Here is a 27,508-nt window from a genome sequence, read left to right on the forward strand (position 1 = left end):
TTGCTGTTAGGACAGATACTAAGGAAGCGCGGGGCCCATCCACATCCTGGCCTGTGGAAACGACCTACACCGTCTGGTTCCACTTGGGTGGCTTACGACCCTCCCTCCTCTCCCAAACATCTCTCTAAACTCACTGGTGGCCTGCCCGGCCCCCCAGTGACCCACAGGCCAACTGAGGAGGCTCCCAGGACAGTGGGAAGTGCCCTGAGCCTGGTGGCACTGCATGTGTAGTGGCAGGGAAAGGGTTAAGGGGGACTTGTCATTCTATCCGTGCTCCAGGCCACGAGCTCTCCTCCAATCCCCAGGACCCTCTCCAAGGCCCTTATTAAGCACGAGGAGCAGACGCCGCCCAGGCCGGGCCCGCTGAGCTCCCACTACTCCCGGGGCGCCTGTGCGCGCGGCGGGCGGGGAAGCCTAGCGGGCGGCCCCAGGCGGTCTGTCCGGGGCTAGCTGAGGGCGGCGGGCATGGCCTGGGCGGCGCGGGGCCCCGGGGCCCTGGGGCTGCGCCTGCTGCTCTCAGGGCTCTGCCTGTGCGCGGCCCAGGTAAGTTGCTCCCTAGTTCGGGGGCGCCTTCTCACTTTATCCCCATCTTTTCCCCTCCAGCCCAGCCAGCCCACCGAACAGGTAAGCTGGCGGCGAGAAGTGCTGGCGTTTGTCCAGCTCGCACTGGGAGGACTGGGGAGCAGCCGTCGCAGGAGCGCTGGGAGGCGCGGGGCCTCGGCGGGGCTCGGGGACGGCGCGCGCGCCCCCGCCCTGAGCACCTGCCGCGGGAGGCGGAGCAGGCGGGCCCCCTGGAGGACCCCGGCTGGGAAAGGGCGCCTCTGCCCCACCCGGGCCCCGAGGCTGCAGGCTCGCGCGCTGCAGGCTTCGGTGACCCGAGCCCGGAGCCCCGCGCCCTCCTGGTCGCAGGGCCGAGCAGGCCTTGCTGGAGGCGGCGGGAATCCAGGCGGGCGGCCCCAGGCCTCTTCGTGTCCTCGCGCCCTCGGAGGCGGCCCGGAGCCGGTGCCGCGCGGGCTGTTGGGGGTGGGCCCCGGGCCTTGGCTGCCGTCGCCGTTCCAGCAGCTCTGCGACGGCCCGGAGTCCCCTCCCGCCCGCGCCCGGGACGACCCGGCGGGGAGCGCAGCCCAGCCGCGGTCTGAGGTTTCACTTACAAAGACCCCATTGTAACCTGTCCGCCCATTGGAGTTTAGAAAAACACAGTTTTCCTTGATGAAAGAAGCTTTTTTTTTTAATTCAGAAAAGAAAAACAACTCCACATTCCCTAAACTACCTTCTCACACTCTTTCAGACGCCAGCATTCCCTCTAGTCATCTAAGCGTAGCTGTTCGCAAGCCTTAAACCGAGTACACACACCCCAGGGTCAGCGTGCTATTGGGGGAGTTGTGGAGCGAGGTGCAAAGATCTCTTGCAAGAGTGTCTCCGCAGGCGGTTCGGAACCGAGGCCGGTGCCGGCCCAGTACCACGGCTCCCTGCCCTTCTCGGCCATCTTCCTCAAGGGGTTCGCCCCCGATTTCCCCCCGACAGGAAGGTTTACAAAAAGACACTGTAATCGACCTGCTGTGGAGCGCCTCCATTCTTAGCTGTCCCCTATGCACCAAAACAGTGACTTGAAATTACTGATTAAACCGAGGTATCGGACGACCACCATTCTCATTACGGAATCAGGCCCTTCCTTCCTCAAGACCCGCTTGTAGTTTAATGCCCTCTGTAGAGGTGACGCCCTGTCACCCCTCTCCCCACCTTGGGGACATAGATCCTGTTCTAACTCTACTGTTCAGCCTCATTAAGAACAGCAAACCCACGCGCCCTTGGAAGTTTGATGCACATTTATTATATTGTGTTTTAAAACGTGGCCTCCACGGGGAGGTGTCTTTATGGGCGGTGGGAGGGGGAGGAACGCTCAGAACATTGCGCCCAGTTTCTCGTCGTGGGCCAACGTGCTTCACTAACCCGCGCGCTGTTTTTGTCAGAGAGGTCCCCCAGGCCAGCAGGGTCCCCCCGGGCCGCCGGGTCCCCCCGGAGTTCCGGGCATCGATGGCATTGACGTAAGTTTCTGTCTCCAGCCCCAGTGTGTCCTGCCTTTGTGTGCCCTTCCTCCCGCGGCTTGAGGGGGTTTCGGAGAGGGCGAGATGCCCACCCCCAGGCCCCCCTAGAGGCCGGATCGGGCGTGGCTGCGAGTTGGGGGTTGTATCCTAAAAGCCCGGGGGTTCCGGGAGGGAGGAGGTAGACGGTCCAGGTGTCCCTGTCGGTCACGAACCTCCACCGGTTAGCTCTCACCCTGCCTGTCCCAGCCCCCGACCTGCGTGGTGGACACGCGCGGGCTTCTCCCAGCCGGGTCCCCAGCGCCCCCACTCATGAACTGTTTCTCCTTTTCTCCTACCCCTCCAGGGTGACCGAGGCCCAGAGGGTCCCCCGGGGCCCCCGGTAAGTTGCTCAGAGCGTCGGTGCTCCACGTCTTTGCATTAAACCTGCTTTGCAGCCACGCTCATCCCAAGAGTCACAACTTTGCCCCCTTTTCTCTCCCTGCCTCCTCCTCCCCCTGCTCAGGGTCCTGCAGGAGAGCCGGGCAAGCCGGGAGCCCCGGGCAAGCCAGGCACGCCGGGCGCTGACGTGAGTAGGCGTGTGTGCGTGTGCATGTGTGTGTGTGTGTGTGTGCACACGCGCGCGGTGGCGGTGCGGGCGGCGTAGGGACGTGGCCCTGACCCCGGCCGGTGCTCTGGCCCTCTCACCGACACCCCTAGATAAGAACCTGCTGGCAGGGGAAGGGCAGAGCGCCCCTCTAAGTCCTAAGGAGAGAAAAAGGGGAAAGATGCCCTTGAACGAAAGGGATGGGGGGGGGGGGGGCGCAGGGAACGGTCAGCGTTCACTCAATGGGAAATTCAGAACTAGTTTTCTCTCTTTTTACCGTGTTTTCTTTTCTGGCATCGCTGGCAGAAAAGTAAGCTGACTAGGGTTGCTTTAAGATTGGGAACCAGCAACCTTTCCCCAATTTACTCACCTCCGCACTCCCCTCCCCCCGTGTGAGGGAAGCTCAGATGCTGATTTGTACGCTGAACCTAATAATAAGCAATATTTCTGCAGAGTAAAATGATTCCAGACTCTGAGCTTCTCTCTCCACGCACTGGAGGAATGCTTATTGAGGCCCCAGCACAGGCCAGCCCTTGACTTTGCTGCTGGGGTACAAAGTGAAGATAGGCATCTGTTCTCAGAGAACGCACAGTGGTGCGCCCCTCAACTTACCCTTCAAATTACCACTTCATGTGGTTTCCAAAAACTAGAGAGTTTTCTAAATCAAGGGAGCACCTGAAAACCTATTACTATAATTTTCAATAATGTTTTGACTAGAGTTTAAGACATCCTTCATTTGGAAAAGAAAAAAAAAAGCTAGATTTTAGTGGTTAATGTGTTTTCTTTATCAGAATTACCATAATGAGGGTAATTTGGCTATGCCATTTAGTACTTTAGAAAACAGATTTTTTTTTTTACATTTCAGAGCCCCTAATTTGAACTATATGCAAAGTGGCAGTACAGAGGCCCCAAGAACAAATATTTGAAAATACAAACTAAATATCAAACTAATTTTTGTATAATAAAAGCTGAAATTATGTCATTTTCTGGCTAACAGGCTCTTTAAAACACCTTGAATTACTTGAAACTGTCATCATAATAATGTAACTTGAAATTGTAATAATAAAAAAACTGATAAATACAGCCTCTAAATAAACTAGTAGCGCAGTATAGGTCCATTTACTTCTGCATTCCTTTGACATGTGGGACTGCCTTTTGTTTTGAAAATAAAAAATCAGATTTTGTGGTGGTTGAAGCATACACCAATCACCTAAAGTCTTGTTTCACAACTGAGTTGTAGTAATTTCAGACAGAAGACTGGACAGAAGGCTGTGCCTCAGATTAATGGTGCTTTTATAGTGTGCTCAACAAATTCTTCTTTAACTTTTATCATAAACTCATTAAGACAATGCCTGGTTTTACTTTATAATTTCCCCACTTGAACAGAAATTTTGGATGAACAAAAGAAAGTGTTTCAAAATCTTTAGAAGTACAATGTAGATAACAATTACAAGCAGTATTTTTCTTTGTCGGTAGTTGCAGAACAAACCGGTTTGCAAAGTTAAAGAATATAAAAGAATAAGTCTTATATTACAGAATTTTTGACTCTGGAAGGTCCTCAGGGGGAAACTGGTAAGAGCACTGAACCAGTCTCCTAGGATTGAGGTCTCCCAGGAAAGCTAGAAAAAAAGGAGAAGAGAAGGGAAGGAGAGAAAAAAGTAAGAAATACATTTATGTGCCAGAACTAAGCAAAAGAATTAACTATACTAATTTGCCTTTGTGTAGAACTTTTTTCTCAAGTACAGTCACAAATATTATCTCCTTAACCTCACAGTAAACTGGAAAGCAGGTTTGGCTAATTTTCTCCATAAGTAAGGAAACTGAATAATTAGGAGGATAAGTAGTTTTTTCAGGGATCCAGAGTTACTTAGCAGCTAAGACAGCAAAAGAAACCAGATTCCTTGGTTTTTAGATTCATTCTTTCCAGTTTTGCCTCATGTGGGTAAAAATGAGGTTCTTAAATAGATGAATAATCAGAGAAAATAAGGAGAAAAAGATGACAGTGAATTTTTAGTGTCTGAAAAATGATATGGATAATAAAAATAATTTATAATTATCTGTAAATATTGGTAGGTTCATAGTCACCAAATTTTGAAATAGAGCCACATGGCACTTACAAGATACAGAGCTGAAAAATTTTCCTACTGCACTCTTTGGCTCATTTGATATTTTAAGCAAATCTTTTATCCTAAATTGAAACTAGACATTGAGAATAATGAAATACCAGTAACTAATCAGAGTTAGCTGCTTGCCTGTCCCTGGATAGAGGGAAGCTAAGTACTCAGTAGTCTTTTCTTGATAGGTGAGCCTGCGTGCAGTAGGAGGTCCTTAAACCTCAACCACTTTGTCTTCTGTTCTGTGGTTCACTGCAAAGCTGTATTTTTTGGTAATTTTAACAAATGGTTAATCAGATGATGTTTGGAAGAATCTGAAAGGGACATGATTTAAGGGTAACTATCCTAAGTGGATTTTTGACAGAAAAGGCAGCAGAATCATGGCAGCTGTGCAGAATTATGCTGTGAGCCTCAGGAGCCGAATCATTGGAATGCTGGAAGGAAATTACTCCTGAGGGCCGCTGTTCTCTGCCAAGCAACAGCATGAACGTTCAGAACTTGGCCTTGGAGAGCAGTTAGCTTCGATATCCTTCTGTACAGAACTTAATTTCCATTAACATTCATATGAAAGCAATTCTTTCTGCCACTGGTAGTATTTTCTTCTGTCATTTCTTTGACAAATAAGAATTGTTGCAAATTGTGTGTGTGTGTGTGTAAATGCAAATGTGGGAGATTTTTTATATATGTATAATTTTTTCTTTCCTGTGAAGACTTTAGTGTGATTCTTTTCCCTTAAACACATTTACAATTAGAGAAGTCAGAGCTTGTTCATAACCTTGCACCCAAAGGACAACTGTGTTATCATCGTCAGTTATATGAATTGAGTTATTCTGATAGGTATTATTGGCTGTGGTGTGCTTGGCAAGCTCTGTAAAACAGTATTTTACTCGTTCTTACATCATCCATCCAAGAGTAGAGGTAGAATAAATATAGGAATTCTAGTGAAACTATGCCACTTTTTACAGGGAAGAGGTTACAACATCCTCTGAATGTATACACTACTTTCCCTGGTGGATGGTATAGGATTAGGATAGTGAGTTAATAAGAAATTATTCTGAAAGGTTATTATAAGTGGAAATAGGCATCAAAGAAATGTGAGGGACCCGGGAAGTACAGTGCCCAGGGTTAATATCTGGAATGCTTGTTTGCTTGTTTGCGGAACCTTTTCTGAATGAGGGCTTAGGTCCCAGAGGGCAGGAAACATATCTTATACTTCTGTGAATTCTTCACACCATCTAAAACAAAGCTGATCACAAAATAATGATGGTACCTTATGAACAGGTAACATAATTCAGGCCCCACTACACCAGGCACTGTTTTTATTACACATAAAATATCCCATGTAATCTTCAAATTTACCATATGAAGTAGATCTTACTATTATGCCTATTTTACAGATTAGGAAACTGAGGCACTATACAGTTAGGTAACTTGTCCATGGTTGCACAACTAATAATTGGCAGAGTTGGGATTTGACCTACAAATAAAGATGATGTGGAGGGACAAGTGTAATATCCTTCCACTTAATAGGCTAATGGAAATTGATTGTATTCAGTAGCCATGTACTGAGTGTTAGATGCCAGGGGCCATGTGCTGGGACTGTGGTGGGCACACACTTCTTGTCCCCATGGACCTTATAGCTATTTCCTAACAGAAATCACACTACCATCTGACACCAGGATGTATTTTCAGTTTAATTCAAAGAGCATTATGTCCTAGTGATGGACATAATGTATCCTAACTTACGGAGGATACTTTCAGTAAGAAGTGACTGGAAGCAGCTTCCAAGTTATCCAAATACCTACTTGATTCTGCTTTATTATTATGCAGCGGGAATCCTACCATATACAGAAGCTACTGTCCTCCGATCTTGTCAGTTATTCCAGACACAGGTGAACGAGGGTTAGCTGGCTGCCTGGGTGGGACTTGGCCGGGAAAGGTCTTGGAGGGCATGTGTGTGAAGTGGGAGTCAGATGTCCATCGGTCAGACCTGCCCTGAGGTTTAGAGTTTTCTTATGTGCTCCTGGTGAATGGTTTGTCTGCTGACGTACAGAGGGCAACGCTCCACCATCACTGGTGCTCGTTCCCAAATTACAGTGTTTTAATTAAACTAGGGCGATGGAAAACCAAAGACAGTCTGTCAAAAATCCTTTTGTGTGTGTTTAATACTTTTCTTGTGTGGCAAATTTCTTGTAATTACTATTTCAACTCACTTCTTTTTCTAGTTCCTTTGGAGTTATGACAGAAATTAGTTGATGTAAATGTAAAAAGTAAAAATGATAGAAATGTGAAAATGGTGGCCAGTGAACTGGTTTTCTATATACATTACATGGAAGCATTTTATTGATATTTATACAGACTATGATGGACTAAATGTGGATTTTGATAATTCAGTTTTAAGTAGGGCTTTCATACTTTCAAGGAAACCCTCCTTTGATTAGTATCCCTTGAGTCTTTTTCAAGTCTGATAATAGATGGGTTTTGTAATATGCATATGTACATATAGGTAAATATATATACAGATACACATCGACATTATTTTTAGCAAGGTATAATTTCAAGATTACATTATAAATTACAATGTCTGAGAGTGTCAAAGAGTAGGGAAAAAAATGAAAAAATTAAAATGCATCTTCACCAAATAAGGAAATTCAGATGCACATATAGAGTTATCATGCCCTAATTTTATATTGAGGTTGATAATAAAATAAGTATTGCCAGGGAAAAGGACAATGTTTCAAAGATATGCTTTAATAATTGCTTTATTGTTACAAATGATAGCTAAAATGTGTTTTAGAGTAACTGGCGTAAATTCTATATACTGAGTGGCTCACAAGAAAATATATACTTAAATATAGCTATTTTTACTAAGGAAGATAATGCAGAAACATGCATGTTCTCAAATGTTTCAACTTTAAAAGTTAATGTTCTTTAATAAGCAATTTTCATTGCTTCAAGATGGATAGAGGGTGTTAGGTGGTTATAAGACAATAATGAAATTGTTTACTTTTAATTCTTATTAAAGAAAGATTTTCTTAACTCTTAAGACATTATTAGAGAGCTATGCCAACGTATAGTGTCTTTATTTTTTAAATGAAGTACTGGGTGCACTTCATGGGTAAGTGGCAGAATCAAGGACTGTTCCATCGGATTTAGTTTAATTCAAAGAGCATTATGTCCTAGTGATGGACATAATGTATCCTAAGTTACGGAGGATACTTTCAGTAAGAAGTGACTGGAAGCAGCTTCCAAGTTATCCACAATTAGAACACTAATTGTTATACTGTATTTTTTCAAAGCACAGAGAAAAAATACTAAATTATTGAAACCTGTGATAGTGCAGTTAGTAGGAAGTTGGGAATAAGATAAATTTATCAATAGAAACTAACAGGCAGATCTCATGTTAAACATTCCCCTTGGGTATGAATACAGAAAGATATTTCTTTATAAATATTTGCATCACAGGTAACATAGGTGACCATTCTATACATACGAACAAATAAAATGGAATCATCGACTCAGTGGCTTGCCTTAGGATACTGTAATAGTTCTAACATCATCTTGTTTTGTTAGGGACTAACAGGACCGGATGGATCCCCCGGCTCTGCTGGACCAAGGGGGCAAAAAGTGAGTCAGCCACCTGGGATAAAGTAAAAGCTGAAGTATGATTTGATTTTGTTTGCATATCGACTAACAGATTCATTGTAAAGCAGCTGAAATAAACTCGTCAACTAAGATAGTGTTTTAATGATTTCAACACATATGTAGTCTGCATATTTACATATTGCAAAAGCTAAGTACAATGAAGCTGTTTTTATTTTTAGGGAGAACCTGGTGTGCCGGGATCTCGTGGATTTCCAGTAAGTAAATATAAAGTAACAGAATTGACTATCCTTAGGTAACATTCTGCCATTATGAAATTTTTGAATGCAATATTCTATATAAAATAGATCACAGAGGAGTTTACGGCTTATCTGGTACGGTAAGCACTCTATGAGTAGGAAAATTATACAGAATTTGAACTACAGTATGAAACATGTATGTCTGTCTCAGCTGGTATTTCCCAATACACCCTTTGATAGAAAACATTTCTTGCATAACAATAGCAAATCTAAGTATTCAGTGTTTAGACTATGGCATCACATGACTTTCTTCACATCAGGTTTTATCTCTAAGGAAATATCAACCGTCAGATACTATCGCCTGCCTGATTCCCTGGCTGGTCTGTCCCCCATCGCACAGTCCGCAGACTTGTGCTGTTTCTCTCAGTAAGAGGACTAGGTGCTCAGTGTGCTTTTCTTTTCTATTTTGCTCTTCATTCCTCTCTTGTTCTTGTCACTAATCTGTATTTTTCCTTCTTGTTTTCTGTTTACTCTGTTTTCTTTCCCGTATTTCAGCATCTGTCAACTCTTCCACTACAATCCTATTTTCAGAAGTGAATAGCTTGCTCTCCTTTGTCCCATATTTTTCGATTCAGAATTCAACAAGTTAGAGAGATGCCTCTTTAAAAACTTTAGTGACATTTACCAGATATCGAGGTCCTTGATAGTGAAATGATTTATTGATTACTTTGGGATTTTTGAGTGTAGCACTTATCTCCCAAATTGATCCATGTATTTAAAGGTTCAAATAGGTGTAATTTTTTGCAGAATGCCTTGACAATGCTTTACTTTTTCATACTGCGTATGTGAAATTCTTGCAAGTTTTGGCTGCCTAAATAATTAGAAATAACAGTATTATCATCAGAGGGTGTATATTGATCCCACTCTGGATGCTTCAAATATGGTTATTTTATAAGAGACCGTGTAGAGTGAAAAGCTGCCTTGAGGACTGTGTCAGAGCCGAATCACAGAGCGCTGCGGACAAAAGCTGCTCAAGCCGGCATAAGAGAGAGAGTAACGAGCGATCCCAAGGCGGGGAAGATTGGTCCTGGAAATAAAAGAGAGAGAATGAAGGACTGTAGGCAGCTGATAATTTCAGCTTTATTAAGTTCTACAAGCATATAGTTGGGGTTTATTATGCCCTAGGCCCTGGACGAGGTACTGAGGTTAGGAGGATGAATAAGATGTGGTGTCAATCTTTGCTTTCTAGTTTGGCGTTGCTAAGGAGATAGAACGTGGAAAGAAGAGGGAGACCGAATGACTGGCTTTAAAGACAAATTCAGCAGATTAAATTAGGATCCCGTCGTAGGTCACTTCAGGAGTGACACCATTTCATATCAATATCTAGTGGATTTGGTGTCTGAAAGTGTGGCCCTACCTGTCAGGAGGGGGTGTGTTCCTGACCCTTTTTTCTCCCTACCTCACACATCTGGGTGTTTGTTCGGGGAGCTTCCAAACATGATTTGATACATCGTAAAGCAGTCCACTGAACTGTTTTTAGTGTAGGTTTCTTATAAACACAACAGGCAAGAAAGTCCTTAAACTGTCAGGTCGTGGTGTACCTCTTTGTGAGTGATGGTAAGTTCTCCTGAAGTCAAGTATGGATGACGTGTTTACTTTGATTTTCTTTAAAAAAAAAGTGGGAAAAAATATTAATGGTTATCTTAGACATAGGATTCTTTGAGGAGCTGAAACAAACTTCTTTGTCCTTTGGAAGGAGAGCCATGTTTGCTTTTCTTCATCCAGTCCTTTCTTTAGAAAGAGCATCATATATTTATTTAGTGGTGAAGTTTATAGTTACTTTTGAACTGAGTTATATCTGTGTCTGTATTTATACTAAGTATAAATCACATACCATAACAATTTTTATTTTATTCTTTCAGGGCCGTGGCATTCCAGGACCCCCTGTAAGTATTATCTCTTGTTTATTTTTCCTGTAGTTTGTAAAAATGGGCTATTTCTCCGGTCCCAACTTTAGTCTCTAACTAACACTCTACTCAATGGATATTGATAGTATCCTACCCACACGATTTTAGGTGGCTGCTATGACAGCACCCCTATTCTGCTAAAAAAATTTTTCTCATAGCTCAGATACGTAATTCCAAGTTGGTTGTTTATTATGTTTGACATCATTTGTAGTAGATGGTAAAATCATCCATAAATTACCATATCCCTTTAATTTTTCTCATAGCTCAGATACGTAATTCCAAGTTGGTTGTTTATTATGTTTGACATCATTTGTAATAGATGGTAAAATCATCCATAAATTAGCATATCCCATTAATTTTCTTGACTTCAGGGTCCCCCCGGGTCGGCAGGACTCCCTGGAGAGCTTGGCCGGGCTGGATCGATTGTGAGTACACAGTGCATTTTGATAGACATTTGTGGCCAAAAGTAGACATTGCTAATTTAATAGGGAGGCACATGATCCTAACTGTGTATGTTCCCTGCAAATACAAAAAATGGCAGATGAATTTCATTCCAGTTCATAATATTGATGGGGACCAGGGATGATAATGCTGCCTCGTTTTTGTAGACTGATTTTTAATTTTTTTCCTAAAGTTTTCAGCTAACTGTCTCTTCTCAACTTCCAGAATTAATTAGTTATCAAGTCAGAAAGTGTCACCTCCATTTTACAGGCTCTCTGCCAGGATTGGGGTGCAGTGTCTTTTAAAAGTGTTAGATTCTCTGTACGAAAAGTGAGCAGCCATTCGTACCTTGTATAGGTAGGATCACTAAAGTATAACTGAGCCGACATAACTTAAGGCAACAAAGAGTTCAACTTCATAGAAGAAATTGCTGGTATTAAATGCTTGATATTAATATTCAATAAATATTTCAAAAATTCACTAATTCTAGAAGTTGAGAATTTTATTTCCTGCTTCTCTATGTGTGTTTGTTGTTTCACAACTTGTTTAAGGAACAAATGAACGAGTATGAAATGATCGTAAAGCTAAATTAATTGTAAGGTGCTTTTGACTTCTTATGGTAGAACATGAAGAAAGAAAAAAATATGCCAGGGGTAAAACCGGCTATTCAGGCGAACTGGAACCCGTTTTCTTCTGAGGGGCTTCTCTGCAGTTAGCCATCTGCAGCCCTCTGTCCCGTTCGCCAGCAGGCCCCGCAGGGGCTGGTCTGGGGCAGCAGAGCCTCGCCGCCCGTTTCACAGCGTCAGGCCGGGCGCAGGGCTTCCTCCACTACTTGCCGTCCACCGGGTGGCCCAGCAGCGGGGCTGCTCCAGCCCCTCTGACAACCAACTGGAAAAACGCGTAGTGTTCCCAGTTTGTTTTCACAATAAGGTGATCGTTCTCTAAGGAAGGACATGCTCTGCCTCGTCCCCCAGTCTCCCTTCGCCTCGTCCTGTCACTTTGGTGAGCCTGGAACTCCTTCACTCTTCTAGGTTTGTGGAGCTAATTGGATTATGTGCCACCCATCGATTTTAGTGGCAGGTCTATGCACGGCTGAGCTCTGCAGGGGTTTCTAATGATATCACGCCTCACCGGTTTCATACACTGTGTTTTGACACATGTAATAACCACTGTGTCCCAATTCTCAAATAACTTAGGGTGACCCTGGGAGAAGAGGACCACCTGGCCCCCCTGGGCCTCCGGGACCCAGCGTAAGTTATTTGCAGTTTGAATTTCTCTGTGTCTGAGAGTTGGGATTAGAGAAATCTAAGAACCCCAAGTAGAAGTACTGTTGACAGAGCCATGGTCCTAAAATTCCAAAGTGGCTGCCAGGCGTTTCCACCCACATGGACCGTGGGTCCTTCTAAGTCAGAAAAATAAAGGATCATAATAATTGAAACGATGGTTTTCACAGGGAATGGCTTGCTCATTTTATTTGAAGTCCTTTGATGCTGTGATTTCTCAAATGCTCAAAGCTTGGAGGTATCGAAGGAATATTTCCAAGTGAACTAGTATTTATGAAGGATTTATACAGTAAGCAACTTAAAAATGAGTTTAAGTAGGAGATAATCCATATTTTTTATTTATAATTTGGAGTTCCCACATCTTTTATTCTCTCATTTCATCTTCCTTCAGTTCCTTGAAAGAAATAATCTATTGTAATTTCAGGTTCTCCAAAACAAACATATGCCCAGGAGTCAAGTTTTTAGAAAACGCACATTATATGTTGCTATTTGTTCCTTACATTTTATTGAATATATTTATTATATTTTTATCCAGTGAGCTTTCTATTATCAGTGGGTTTGAATTAAATATTTAACTATATTCTTAACTTTAATATTTTCTTTACTTTTAGGGAACAATTGGCTTTCATGATGGAGATCCATTGGTAAGATGTTTTCCTTTGAACAAAATACAGGTTTAAGTCGAATACCATGTAATCTTTAGACGAGTCCTCTTTAAGACAATCTTGCTGGAATATGCTGTATTTCCGTCTTCACTCAGATGGCAGAGCAATCCACAGCACTAGGGGACTGGTGGGTTGTATATACTCAGGCTGTAACTGGTTTTCATTATAGAAATTCCTTTGCTTTTCTGTAGTCATTCTACTTTCTGACTAATGAATGCATTTCACCAGAGCACCCCAATTATAGGAGAGAGAAGTCAGATAACTCTGAGGTTTATTTTACGTAAAGACTAACGTTCAAATGATGTTGGTAAACTGCACTAAATGCATTTTTGGCCCATTCAATGAAAGGAGATAAACCCCAAGGCAGAGCTATTCCAGCAGAGGGGGAGGAGAAGCGGATCACGGTGAGGTGCAATGGGTTGTCTGGAAACATTTTATTTCTTTAGTAAATTAAATCTGAAATGACTATGGCAAAATATTAACATGTATTAAACCTGGATGGTGGATGCATGAGGGAAAGGTGTTGTTATGTGCTATGTATTTTTCTGTAAGCTAGGAATATTTACAAGTTTCAAAATGAAATAAAATATTTTAGTTTTTCAAAATAAAAAAAGAAAAGGGTTATGTATTAGAGTTATTATATGAATATAATGACATTGGAGCTCTACAGCTGGAATCCCTAAAAAAAAACCCCACCATTGTAAAGGTAGTAAAGGAGTAGTAAAAAAAAAAATCATTGTCGTAAAGTAGGGACTCTGGCTTATGCTCTCTGTCTTTGTCTCTCTCTCTCTGGCAGTGCCCCAATGCCTGTCCACCAGGTCGCTCAGGCTACCCAGGCATACCAGGCATGAGGGTAAGAGAACAATTTCAGTTTTTTATTTTCAAGAGTTATCCACAGGAAAAAAAGGACCTTTCCTTTAATCACTGGCCTTGGTGCAGAGACCCCACTTTAATGGATGAGGCCAGACTGTGTGCACTGATTCTGTGGCTTTGTCTGCGGTGTTTATTCAGTCCTGGGAGTTCTGGCCGGTGCACTGCTGGGGTGCCCCTGATAGGCCCTCCCACCGAGACACAGGTGTTTCCTTGTACAGCCCTCTGTTCTGGGAAGGAATAAAAAAAACTTAAAACAGCAAATTAAGGTTCAGAAATTTTTCTCTTATGGAGGGCAAACTTTTCTCCTATGGAGGGGATTGCACACATGTTTTAGACTGTTTTAGTTTTAAAAAAATTGAAAAAGCTGAGCAAAATAGGCAAGAACAGAGACCCTCCAAAAGTGTTGTTCTCTCACTCCGCTTTCATAATCACTTTACAATTTCTCATAAAAATAAAAAAATAAATACCATGTGCTGGAGTTAAAAGGCTCGCTCTCTCTTTAGTCTACGAGTCTGAAGTGATTTTGAAAAATTCCAGCGCCCTGGAGCCCTGCCATGATCTGAAAGGCTCCAGGCACTGCTTCTCCAGTGATGGTTTTCTCTCTAATGCAGGTTTTTAGGGGTTCCCACAACTGCACACGATCTGGGCCTGGACTGGTCCCTTATTTTCCCAAAGCCTTGTGCCCTTGGAACAAGCAGGGCTCTGAGGCTGAGAGCTGTGACAGGCTGTCCTGAAGTGCTGCGTCACATTTGCCTCCTGTTACACTGCCCAGAGCACACGTGTGCTTAGAACAGGTGGCCTGAGCTGTTCTAAGACGGGGATCATCTCATGCTATGCAGCCTTCACTGACTGCCCTTCATGGATTTCCCTGCGTACTTCAGATTGTCAACAAGAAGAGGCAGCCGGCTGTGCGGTCTGGGAAGTGCCCTTCTTACACCAGCCCCTCTTCAACGTCCAGGAGGATTGGCACAGAGGAGGGGGAGGGTTTTCAGAATAGCCTCTGAAGAGCAGAGAGCCTGCTGAGCTAGACCAGGGCTGTCACCTCTGACAGTAAGCTCTTGATGCTGGAGAAGACTTACTGCTCTTAAGCCGACTGTGAGGAAGTGTGGGATGGAGGGATCTGGGAGCCAGCAGAGAGTGAGTCATGTCGCTGAACCAGGTAACGAAGCCTTGTTATTTTAGAACAAGTGTTTCTCTATTAACTAAAAATGATACTTATCATATACAGTAGTCATGTAATACATGCGGTGTTATTAGGGCCGATTAAGGCAGTCATTTTCTTTGTGACATAACCTTTTTCTTAGCAGCACATTGACACAGATTGAGGGAAGCAAGGTCACCTTATGAGCCTTCTGACTACTTTCTGCACCAAACTCAATATGATTTTTTATTATTTGTGTGTTTGTTTTTGCATTTGTTAGGGCCATAAAGGGGATAAAGGAGAGATTGGTGAACCCGGAAGACAAGGTCACAAGGTAAGGAAAATGGGCATGGAGCTGGTAAATTATGATTAGGAGGCAGTGATCTCTTTCACTACAGGAACTAATAAAGCATGACGCTTTGCTCTTCATTTTCTAATGATGACTGACAAATTCTCAGTAGCTGCAGCAATATTTGGATTAAGCATAATATTCTAGCAATAGCCCTGTATAGTTTCATCCTGGTTACCCCTTGCTTTCCTTTTCAAATTCATCTTGCTCAGCTCTTTCCCTTGATGCTTTGGAAGGTCAAATGTTACTCAGCCTGCTTTTCCACTCCATGGAACAGGCTTTTCTGACAAGTGTAAAATTTTATCACAAGTTTGGCTGCGACTAGCAAATGGAGAAGTTGGTAATTGGCTGACAGCTTCTCATCTTAAGCTCTGAAATAATTTGTGTGTTTCTGACCTCATTTCAATAGAATTTAGAATTTTGAGAGATCTGGAAGTTAGTGATAGGACTAACATGCTATCGTCTGGAGAAATATGGACTATGGACTCCAGAGCACACCTTGCATTGAGGCTGGCATGCCCTGCAGAAAACCAGGGCTGAAATAAAGCAAAGTGACTTAATGCCCTTTTCTCAGCCACTAGTGTAAATCACCTTTAAGTGTCTAAGAATTTGACTTGCTGTATAGAATTTTTGTCCCTGTTAGTTCTATCATGTTTTACAAAGTCCAACTGTTCTTATTAATGCAGATCCTCTAGACTTTGTTGACTGTTTCCTTCTATACTTTTACTGGGTAGAGGCAAAGATTAGCCATGTTCTTTGGAATTTAAGGCCTTGAGAAGTTATTAATATCAGCAGGCATTAATATCCTTGAACTCCTTAGCTGAAGTCAGTCTGTTGAACAACTTCAGATAATCAGGATGAATGAGCCAATTTCTGTACCTATTACAGTTTAGACATTTATTTCTGAAGTCTTTTATTACTGAAGCTCTGAATAATTAAGGCATTTTATTTGTCTGGAGTATAACAGCTGGGTCTTTGATGTTAAATTGGAGAAAATAGAGAAATAAATTGAGTACTTGGAAATTTTTCTGCACCCTATTCCTCCACTGAACTTTAAAATTTATAATTAAAAAAACTCAATCAATATTTGTTAAGTACCTGCTGTATGAGAAGGTTCATTCTAAGTGTTGGGGCACAGAAGTGAAAAAATATGTCTAATTACAGGGGACTGGCTTATGACAAATCCGTATAATGGATTATTATCTAACCATGAAAATAGGTGTGAAAGAATATGAAATTTAACTAAGAGATAATTATGAGGCAATAAGTGTAGTAAAATAGATACAGTGGACTTGTATTATTTTTGATGCTAGGAATCCCTTTCTCTGTCTTTCGGTCGCCGCTTTTCTTTGAGGAACATCTACTCCCCCAGCCCATGGGGTTTGGGGGCGGAGCTGTCAGGTACTCTCCACTGCCCACATGAAGCCAGTATTTTTGATACCTATACAAGTTAGTATCTGGACTATCAAATATAGTTTGGTCTCCAGTGAAGAACCAGCAAATTGTTTTGGATTGTTAGATAATGGGCCAAAATTTCCACTGGAAGTTATTGAAAACTCCTTTCTTTCACATTTTGTGTCACTTAAAATTTTCAATGGTTTCTTTGAAAATGGACATATGAAGATAGGATGACAACAGCGCATTGAAGAATGAACCTTGAAAGGGCTAATAGGTGTCCTAAACTATATATTGAAAGCATAAGAATCTATGATAACCATCAGGGAAGCGCAAATCAAACCACAATGAGATATCACTCCATACCAGTCAGAACGACCACCATCCAAAAGACAAGAAATGATCAGTGTTGGTGAGGCTGTGGAGAAAAGGGAGCCTCCTACGCTGTTGGTGGGGATGTAAATTGGTGCAGCCACTGTGGGAAGCAGTCTGGAGGTTCCTCAAAAAACTAAAAATAGAAATACCATACGACCCAGTAATTCCACTTCTAAGAATTTACCTGAAGAAAGCAAAATCCCTGATTCAAAAGACACATTCACCCTGCATTACTTACAGTAGCTAAGATATGGAAGCAACCTAAGTGTCCATCAACAGATGAATGGATAAAGAAGATGTAGTACATATACAAAATGGAGTATTATTCAGCCATAAAAAAGAAATCCTGCCATTTGCAACAACATGGATGGATCTAGAGGGTATTATGCTAAGGGAAATAAGCCAGGTAGAGAAAGATAAATATCATATGATTTCACATACTTGTGGAATCTAAAAACAAAATAGAATGAACAAAATAGCAGTAGATGCATAAACAGTGAGACTGAGCAGAGGCAGGTGGTTACCATTGGGGGGTGTTGAGGTGGGCAGGTGGGGAGTGTGAAGGGAGGTAAAGGGGCACAAAATTTTTCTATCATAATCTAAGTTGGCTACATGGATAGTAGTACAGCATGGAGAATATAGCCAATGATTCTATAACATCTTCCAATGTTGACAGATAGGAACTACACTCATGGGATTGAGGATTTAATGGAATGGGTAACTGTTGAACCACTGTATTGGATATTTGAAAACAATGTAAGATCGTGTATCAATGATACTTCAATACAAAAAGAGAGAAAGCACAAGGATGTGGAATTAAGAGGCCAGGAGCCTGAAGTCTGCATTTGGATTCACAATTGTGCCTTAAATTTACTGTACAATTAGTAAAGATTTTTTAAATTGTTTATGAATATAAGAATAGTCAATAATCTGTCAGTAAAATTATAATGGATTGCTATTCTTAAATTTATCATTTACTTCATGGTTTTTGATTAGTTGTGTGCTGTTCATCTGCTGGTGAAGTATTTCAATCAACTACATTACTCTTAAGGTTTACAAGGATCTATGGGAAAATATCCCAAACCCTGCTAGCGAAAAGTTCCAGTGGTCATAACAATCTCCATTAGAATTTTTGGGCAGTACAAGTAGCATTTAAGTATACAATGTGCTGATTATCTACTCCATGAGCAGGGTTATTCACTGGCTTTCCCACTGGGACAGCCTCTCCCCACTGTCAATCATATGTTTTTATGGAATATAATCTGAATATAATTATGAAGCTAAAAACCACTGTACAAGACTCTTATAATTCATTCAAAAATCAAGTATAAGTGATTTAGGCACAACTGAATTATGTGTATTATGTGCCTAAATGTTCTATATGAATACTGCTGTTAAATTTTCTATATTTCCTTGTGTGTGTGTGTGAAAGTCTCTAAATGTTAGGAATAATCTGTGAATCAAGAACATGGATGAATTGAAACATGTAATAATAGAAATGGATTCTTATTTGATATTATATATATAATATTAAAAATTACAAATTTTTCTCACTATTAATTTCAAAATTTAAGATACCCATTACCATAGGCGATGTAGGGCCATATCTGTTGTAAAAAGTGAACCCTTCTCTGAGGGGAACTAACCTTTTTTTGGAGTCAAGAAAGTAATATTTCTGTAAGAATAGCAGTTGGATTTCTTTCTGGAGTATACTAACATTTAAAAGTACATCAGAGGTTATAAATTAATATTAAAAAGTTAAAACAATAATTAGTTAAAAATCAAAATGGAAGAAGAATCTATTGGCAATATAGGTGCCAAATAGTCAAAATGCATTAGAAGAAACTTAAGAAACTTTTGAGACGAATATGAAGATAGGAACACAACTTCATTGCTGGAAAGAAAAACAAAAAGAAAAGATTTGACTAAACAGAAATACTGAGTTCTCAGATGGGCTCAATATTGTAAAGATTCTAATTCTCCATATGAATCTATTGACTTAATGCCATTCTGATACAAGCAAGTAGTATTTTTGTGAAGATCTGCCCAACACTTCTAAAGCTCATCTGGAAGAGTAAACATTTAAGAAAAACTGGAAAAAAAAAAGAGAGTAACTAAAAATGAAAAATAAATATAAAGCAATTCTCTCTACTTGAGATTAATTTCAATAGTTAAAATGTGTTATTGGCAATATCATACAATGGATCAGTAAAACAGAATAGGGAACCTAGAAACAAGTATATTTAAGAATTTAGTGTCTGTTAGATTAAAAATGTCCAGCCTGTGTGGAGAGACTATTATTTGATGAGTGATATTGGAGAAAGTGGCCAGTTACTGCGAAAAAAGAATTCCACCTTATATTTTGTATCAAAATTAATTACTGATAATGAAATATCTCTATATAAGAAATTAAACCATAAAATGAGTAAAAGAAAAGTATAGATGACTATTTATATATATTGAGGGTAGAGAAAGCTTTTCTATGAGTGATATAAAAAGTTTAAATCACCAAAGGAAAGACTGATTTAAATACATTTTAGAAGTCATATACAGTACAAAAATTATAGTGAGAAAAGCAAAAAATGATAATTAAGTAATACTGTAGTTTATAGAAAAGGTCACATAGTATTATATCTTCCTAATAATACCCCTTGGCCCCACAAAATACACACACACTTGTAACAGGAAAGCATACATATTCTCTCTCTGTCCCTACCCCATCTTTAGAAAAGCATCTAAAAACTTACTGGTATTTACAGTTGAAAGGTGGGATTTGGGTGATTTTGTATACTTTTCTGTGCTTTCTGAATATTCAACAGTTAATATGGATTACTCACATAAAATAACTTAAGAAAGTATAGTAGAAAAACTCAGTGGATACCAAAGGGATTTAAAATATGCTCAGTTAGCCAAGCCTATTTCTGTGTTCGTTTGTTAGAATAACGCTTGGTGTTTCTGTGTCTCATTAGGGTGAAGAAGGTGACCAAGGAGAACTGGGAGAGGTTGGAGCTCAAGGACCTCCAGTAAAGTATTTTAAAAAAATATTTAATGAAGATATGCAAATAACTCTTTTTTTCTGCATGACTTCTGGAACCTTTTCTATTTAGCATTTGGTTTAACAGGTTTACATTAACATGATATTCTGTATTTTTCCACCAATCTAGCATTGGGAAATTACCATTGCTTGAAAACAGGAAAGCATCCCTTTGTACCTTCAAGCAGTATTTTAACAGAAACATTCTACCTATAGTTACACGCCTTCCATTACTAGATTTCAGGGCTGGGCAGCCTGAAAACAGATACCGAACACAGGAAGATAATGTGTATGTTTTATGTTCTGTGGTCCTAGCACATGATATAGTGAGAACATTTCATATGCCCTGCATATGATCACCACTGGATTTAATATAGCTTATGCCAGAATGTAATCAATATAATTAGAACCTTCTTAATTGCTCATAACCATGTCTTTCTAATAGGAAGTTGGTGCTTTACGCTTTGGCAGATTCCTGCAGTAATGTACGGAGTGTGCTAACTTGGGGCATAGACAGACTTCAATTTTAAATGTTTGTTAAATCAGAATATATGTTACTTTTGTATATAAAAGTGGAATTGTTACATTATTTTCTTATCATAATGAGTAATAATTATGGAAACAGTAGTCTCAGAATATTCACGGAACATTGCAGCTAGCCACAGGATAGACTGTGTCAACAATCAGCTCAGGTTCTAGTCTCAGAAACTGAAGAGTTAGGGAGACAAACCTGGGTCAACTCCCTTCTCAGGTTCGGCTCTTGCCTACATGACTGGCCTTTTACAAAGTGCTCAGGGAGCTGTGCAGATTACCGAGAGCTTAAGGGAAATCAAGCCAAAGGAAATGAGCCAGAGAATCTGTCAGACATGGCCTCTGCTTTTAAGCCACGTGAGAACTTAAAGGCGCTAGTGGAGTCTAAGGTGTCTGTTCCAGAAGCTTGCCTTCCCTGAGTCTTTGGTGTGAGACAATAAGGAGATAGGCTAATTTCGTGGGTGGGAGATAGAGATAATTAGTATAAGACATATTCCTTTTTTTTATCTGATGAAAATTTGGTATAAATGACGTTATTTTTAAAGCCATTTCCACAGATCCTCAGAACAGGATTTTGCAAGTACTGTTTCCAAAAAGGGCTTTGATGAATCAAGGATCTTGGTTGGGTGCTGTGTGGACCCACTCAGGTGGCCCACTGAGGGACAGTGTTGTGCTTGCTGACCTTCTGGTGTTTGGGAGTCGATATGCCAGAATACTTCAGTCAAATTCACAGACTTCCCATTTTTAAATATGTATCTATAAAGTAGTGCACAGATTTTGAAAAAAAAATGCTTTTTAACTCTTATACACAAGCTCTGTCCTTCAAAGGAGTCACATCAAAAGAGAATATGTGACATTCTTATGTCACTGCTGTTGACTCAAATATTCTTGGAATTCTTTTTGTAGAATTACCTTCATAAAGAGCAGCTTTGGTCTGATATGGCCACATCTCACTTCATCTCCTAAGTGGGTATCCTAAGCTGGGTTCTCTTCCCATTTTGATTTCGGGTCATTCCTAACTGATCTATGTGGAATTTTGATGGACCTCGATACGCAATGTTGGCTGTGGAATTCCTGCATTTTCTCCAAGTGAGGGCCCCAGGGAGGAGGCTGGCCTAGAGCTGCTCTGTCTTGGGCTAGTTCCAGCACACAGTTAGCTACCTGCTCAGAAGTAGCCACTCCGCGTTCCTGACAGGTCCCCCACCCACCCTGGTGCCCCCATCGCAGGATCCATTTCTGTAGGGCCAGAGACTTGAGAATGGTGACATTTCAATACTAACAAGAATCCTAGAAATCACACCGCACACCCTCATTTTTAGGATTACCTATTCCTGTGCCTCAAATGGGACAAGATGGGTCCCAACTGCTCCAAATCGGAATTCAGAATGCAGCTATGACAGAGACGGTGTGATGGACAGTGGCTCCTAGTGGGTAACAGAGACTCCAACTCTATTCACAGATCATAAGCTTTCGTGGGCTAGCCTGGGAAGCTAGTCTCTGATGGCACACATTGGTGGGGAAAAGTCATTCCAAGATTTAAAATCACAACCATGTGACATGTAGCCAAGTCGCAAAGCATGAAGGAGGTGGGATGGCAGTGTATTTTGTTTATGTGAGAAATATATCATCATAATTCTTGTATGCCAATGCTATTTTTTTTATCATCAGTAATTGTTCCAATTCCAGGTCTATATAAGTTTATAAGATTTAAAAAAAGGTTTACCATCAGAAGAATTCTGCCTGGATTTTTCTTTCTATACTAGAAAAGTTTGTCTATATAATGTCACGATCTCTTAGTACTACCTTTGGTTATGATGAAATCCTTCTTCAGGATTGACTTTTGTGGTGAGATAAACAAATGTGCGCTCAACTCAAATAACTCACTTTTCTTTTTTTGTTTCCAGGGAGCCCAAGGACGGAGAGGCATCACTGGCATAACTGGTGCCAAAGGGGAGAAAGTAAGATGGTGATCATGATATAATGGCAACTGTATAAATACTCAAATTTCTGGCCATTTAAAAATATCTTCTTGTCAACAGCACCACTTTTTATTTTTTCTTTAGAGCTATGTATATGTTTGGTTAGGTTCTCAGATTCCAGTTATAAGCACAGGTGACAGAAATAAGTAGGATGCAGGATACATATCACGTATTATGTAATTTAAATTATCTCAGGTAAACAGGAGCAGGCAGGACTGTCATATTTTATCTCTTTATCAATAACAATAGTTAATACCGATCGCACTGACATAGTACCTGGAGAGTGAGGTGAAGGAGGGCAGGGTGGAAAGGGAGAGGCGAGAGGGGGCAGGGTGCCCCAGGGCCACTAGGGCCACCCACGGCCTTCCTGCCCAGCGGATCCCCGAGCTCTGCCCTCAGCAGAGAGCAGACCCTTGGGGCTGGAGTTCACCAGCCTGTCTTTAGCCTGGTCTCAGAGGCCAGATTCTCCTCGCATTTCCATAGCAGGGCACCTTGAGATGCTGGGGGTAGGGGTGGGTTCTAAGAGGAATAAGCACTTTGGCGAGGGTGCTATTTATTGGGAGAAATGAACAAGCAGACAGCTGACTACCATGCAAACAAAGAGACACAAATTTCAGGGCGGGTGGTATGAGGGGTGGAGACCCCGGAAGGCCGGCCTTGCCACGCCCTGGGAGGGCCCCCGAAGGAGGTGGGGCTGGAAGGATGCGGGTCTGGAAGGCTGGGGCTTTGCTCGGGGTGGTGGACAGCCGGTGTTGGGCTGAGTGAACACCATCAGCGCGAACAGTGGAAACCTGAATATTCATGATGTGCTCAGCAATGTTTTTCTTGCTCTGTGAGTGGGTGTACGGGGGGGTGTTTCGCTTCTCCATCAGATTTTAAAAGAACAGTCACCATTTCTTAGAAAGTAGGCTAGGAAGCCAATTTGTGAGTTCCCGAAAAGAAAGCAGAGCATTCTTGCTCACCACCTCATTCTCTTTGGAACCTCTATGGCTAATTGGTGTCATTCCACACAGAGCCTTTTATTACCGACTAAATAAGAGTAACCTGCACATTATACATGCCCAATAAATAAAATTAAATCTGTTTTTTTTTTTAAAAAAACAGATGCACAATATTTTGTGAATTGAAGGAATTATTTTGTGAATAATCTTTTCAATTTCATTTTTTCCCAGCCTCTTCTAGGTATTCTCATTCTGTCTGTTTTGCTCTTCCATTTCCTCTAGATTATTTATTTTCTAAAAACACTATTTCAAAAACGTTTCCTCTTTCTGTGTTCATTTGCCATAAGTAACCTCCCATGTGTGTCTCTTCTGTTATTCACTAATAAATCCCATTGATTTTGAAGTTGCTGATACCTAAGGCCTTTGCTTTCTCTAGGTTTAAATCATCTACTAAGTTTTGTGACCCCTCACTTTGAAATCAGTCACTGTTCTTGATATGCTCGTTATTAGAGGTATTTTTCTAGTTGGAATTTTTAATAATTTCTCATTTCCTCTGATTTCTGTCAAACTGCTTTCAATAAAAAAAAGCTCTTCCCGCGAACTCAGACCGGTGGAGTGGTTACCTAGTAACAGCACTTTGGGTCTGAGCTCATGCTGAACAGCAAGAGAGAGGGAGGGAGTGCATCAAAGCCATTTCTATCCGGCAAAGGCCGCGCTCTGCTCTCTCATCGCAGGGTGGGTGACGGATTCAGGGTCTTGGTCAGGCCTTCCAAACCTCTTCTTCCCTGGTGAACGCGGAATGCCGTCTCCTCTGGTCTCGTTTGTAGGGATCAGAGGATTTCCAGGCTCTGTGGTGCCGTGGCTGCAGCTGTGATCTCTGTTTGATTCTCCCTATGTCTGAACCTTCTATCAAAGGTTTTCTGATTTTTAGTTCTTCCTATAGATGTTGGTCCACCTGGTTTCCTTGACCTGACATCTATCCAATACTCTTTTGACTGTTTTCCATTTATTTTATCAACTCCCCATCTCAACCTGCTCATTAGGAGATGGCCTGCTGACTCTAGTCCCCCCTTCTGCCTTTCATTCACTTAGTAGGTGAGAAAAAGATGTAAAGAAGGGGGTTGTATTCCTCATGTAGCTTATGCAGAGAGCACTCAAAATCACTATATTTTTGTTTTATAATCATATTCTGGTTTTTATACTGAAAATAAGAAGGTGATATGTACAATACATAGCCAAGTTGGAGTTAATTTAAAAATAATTAGATTTATAAACCTCTGTAGTTCTTATGCCATCATTGCTTGGTAGGGGGGGACTGTTGAGAAGATCGATCACTTTATACAGACTGAACCTAGCATCTATCCGGGATGGAAAAGGAGGTGATCAAATCCTTATTACAATTTATTCTTCTGAATAACATGGCTGGATTCTGGTTGTAGATCTTGGTGGAAATGCAGTCCCAGAAATCCGCACCCCACCAGCTGTCGGGGCTGCAGGGTCCTTGGCACAGATCCTTTGGCTGACTCCTTCTCCTCAGTGGTGGATCCCCCCGGGATTCCTGAGCCCCTGGACGTTGAGCACCAACCCCCTCCCAATAGGTTTGCTCCGTTCTCTGGATAGGCTCCAAGGTTTCAGTTCATGTCATCAGTCAAGAATGCATACAAGGTCAACTAAAATACCCAGAGGTACCTGCAATTGGGTGTAAGTACTTTCAGCGGGATGAGAAGATGCAAAGTAGTGTTTTCATATCTGAACTTTCTGATAACATTCTCCCTGGGGTTCACTGATGAATGGATTATATATGAGAGATACAAAACCTCCTTTTTATCTGGCTATTAAAGTTCTTTGGAAAGACTGAGGTACCCTTTAAAATATATGATCTGACCTCAATTTCATTTCTTTGTCTTGTTTCTTTGTAAGGGTGCTCGGGGCTTAGATGGAGAACCTGGGCCTCAGGGTCTTCCTGGTGCACCTGTAAGTAGTTGTCCTTTCACAAGACCCAATGATAGATATTTTTTAGCAATGATCAGTGATAGAGTTTTTGCTATGTGTGTGTGTGTGTGTGTGTGTACATGCAGGTATCTTTTACAGGTGAATAACTGAAGTGGGAAAATAGGCAATAGTATTTATATTTATTAAATTTTTAAAAAATTAAGACAAGCGACTCTTTCTTGGGTACAGAGAAATGTTCTTCTGACTTAATATGGGTTTTATTTTTCTTCTAGGCCAAGTCAGATTGTCCAGTTTTCATGTTTTCTGTGTTTTCTTTTCATTTTGGTTGTCAGGATGCTTAGTCACAGTATCTCATGTCAGCTTCCTGGCAAGTTCTATTCTTGTCCTTTTCTATGACTCCTGACCTCATTAATCCCTATTTTGATGGTCGTATGTGCATATGTCATTATTGAAGGATGCCTCACACCTTTTCTGGAAGTAAATAAACAAAAGCCACTCACTAATAATCACCTATGCCACAGGAAAAGTAGAAAAGGTATAAGTAAAGTAAAATTTCTAACTCTTGAGGTCCTATGGTCCAGTGGGAAGGCCAGAAGGTAATGAAACGACACATTATAGGGTCAAGCGCTAGAGCACGTGTGAGGTAATCCTGCAAGAGGACCTCAGAGGAAGGCTGGTCTCGAAGCCACCCTGGTTGGGGGGGGGCGGTGCATCACCATGTGGGTGGGACGGGGCATGTGCCCTCAGTCCCTGGAGGGGAACGTTTCTGTTGAGAAGATGAAATTAAATAGGCAACTCCACTGTGGAGAGTGTTTATGCCAGTCTGAGCAAATTTGAACTGAGCCGGTAGCAATAGGAAGGCATTTGAGGTTTTAGATAAACAATTCAACAGAAGCTATATTTTAGGAAGATACCTCCTCTCATTGATTACTACTATACCATTTGTTAACAATAGCTGGATAATTTTGACAGGAACCATTATTGTTGATTAGGGAATTAAACAGACTGGAGAAAAGGTTGGCAACCAATCCAAGCCTCGACCCCCCATGATAGCCAATGAGGATAGCCGGTATGAGATACAGATGCTGATGTCAAGGTTACCTGCAGGATGCGCCTTAATTTCATTATACCTGTACCCACATCCAAAGAACTCAGAAGCACTGTGCATTGAAAATGAAGTCAGTGCATGCAAGTCTCAGTCATCCCTATGGCAGTATCAACTTTTAAGACAATATAATTTTCATAAAAAGATCTCTTGAGCTGGGCATCCATGAGAGAGCAAAGCCATTGGGACGAAAGAGCGAGAGCAAGGTATATGGATGGTGTTTTATAATTTCAAGAGTCTATCAGTAACTTCGGTGTATATTAACAAAATGTTATTTGCATACAGGGTGATCTGGGACAGCGAGGCCCTCCGGGGGAAGCAGGTCCCAAGGGAGATAGGGTAAGTTCACATTAGTGTCAGTCCCTACAGGCATGTGCTTCTCCATGTCATCTGCTGATGACTCTTCTCCCTCTGATGTGTCCTAAGAATTGTGGTAACTGAGCAACTCTTGTCTCTCTTTCCCCTGCTGCCCTGCAGGGGGATCAAGGTTCTAGAGGAATTCCTGGCCTCCCTGGGTCCAAAGGAGACACGGTATGTCCTGGGCTATAGTCATCAAGCACATTTTCCAAAGTGATTATTAGCTTGTCGTAAAACTTCAGAACATAATGAAGGGAAGGAGAGCGTGACGGTGTCTAAGAGACGGTGTGTTTTTTCATGTGTCTTTAGGGCTTGCCGGGCGTGGACGGCCGCGACGGGATACCTGGAATGCCCGGGACAAAGGTAACTGTGTGATTCAGTGAGAGTGAACCCGGCTGTCTCTGCCCTGGCCAGCCAAGCATGGAATTTCCATTACTGCATTTGGGGTGATTTAGTTAGCTGGTTTTGGCTTTTTTCCTCCTTGTAATTTTTTAGTCAAGTGTCAGTTCGAAATACTTATTAGAGTGGTACATTT

At 41.6% G+C, this 27,508-nt stretch overlaps 1 protein-coding gene across 1 annotated transcript in view; it reads left to right on the forward strand.

The window, feature by feature from the left end:
* The first annotated feature begins 361 nt into the window (after positions 1 to 361).
* COL9A1 (collagen type IX alpha 1 chain) overlaps positions 362 to 27,508 on the forward strand; it is a 61,214-nt gene continuing 34,067 nt past the window's right edge. Inside the window, exons 1-18 of the mRNA XM_037012601.2 lie at positions 362 to 543; positions 1,971 to 2,045; positions 2,389 to 2,424; positions 2,548 to 2,610; positions 8,316 to 8,369; positions 8,567 to 8,602; positions 10,507 to 10,530; positions 10,923 to 10,976; positions 12,189 to 12,242; positions 12,887 to 12,919; positions 13,737 to 13,793; positions 15,235 to 15,288; positions 20,043 to 20,096; positions 22,543 to 22,596; positions 25,479 to 25,532; positions 26,902 to 26,955; positions 27,094 to 27,147; positions 27,283 to 27,336. Coding sequence (XP_036868496.2) covers positions 466 to 543; positions 1,971 to 2,045; positions 2,389 to 2,424; positions 2,548 to 2,610; positions 8,316 to 8,369; positions 8,567 to 8,602; positions 10,507 to 10,530; positions 10,923 to 10,976; positions 12,189 to 12,242; positions 12,887 to 12,919; positions 13,737 to 13,793; positions 15,235 to 15,288; positions 20,043 to 20,096; positions 22,543 to 22,596; positions 25,479 to 25,532; positions 26,902 to 26,955; positions 27,094 to 27,147; positions 27,283 to 27,336 — 942 coding nt within the window. The 5' untranslated portion in view covers positions 362 to 465. The remainder of the gene's footprint in view (positions 544 to 1,970; positions 2,046 to 2,388; positions 2,425 to 2,547; positions 2,611 to 8,315; positions 8,370 to 8,566; positions 8,603 to 10,506; positions 10,531 to 10,922; positions 10,977 to 12,188; positions 12,243 to 12,886; positions 12,920 to 13,736; positions 13,794 to 15,234; positions 15,289 to 20,042; positions 20,097 to 22,542; positions 22,597 to 25,478; positions 25,533 to 26,901; positions 26,956 to 27,093; positions 27,148 to 27,282; positions 27,337 to 27,508) is intronic.

Source organism: Manis javanica, chromosome 16 (genome assembly GCF_040802235.1).
Source record: "Manis javanica isolate MJ-LG chromosome 16, MJ_LKY, whole genome shotgun sequence".
Taxonomy (NCBI): domain Eukaryota; kingdom Metazoa; phylum Chordata; class Mammalia; order Pholidota; family Manidae; genus Manis; species Manis javanica.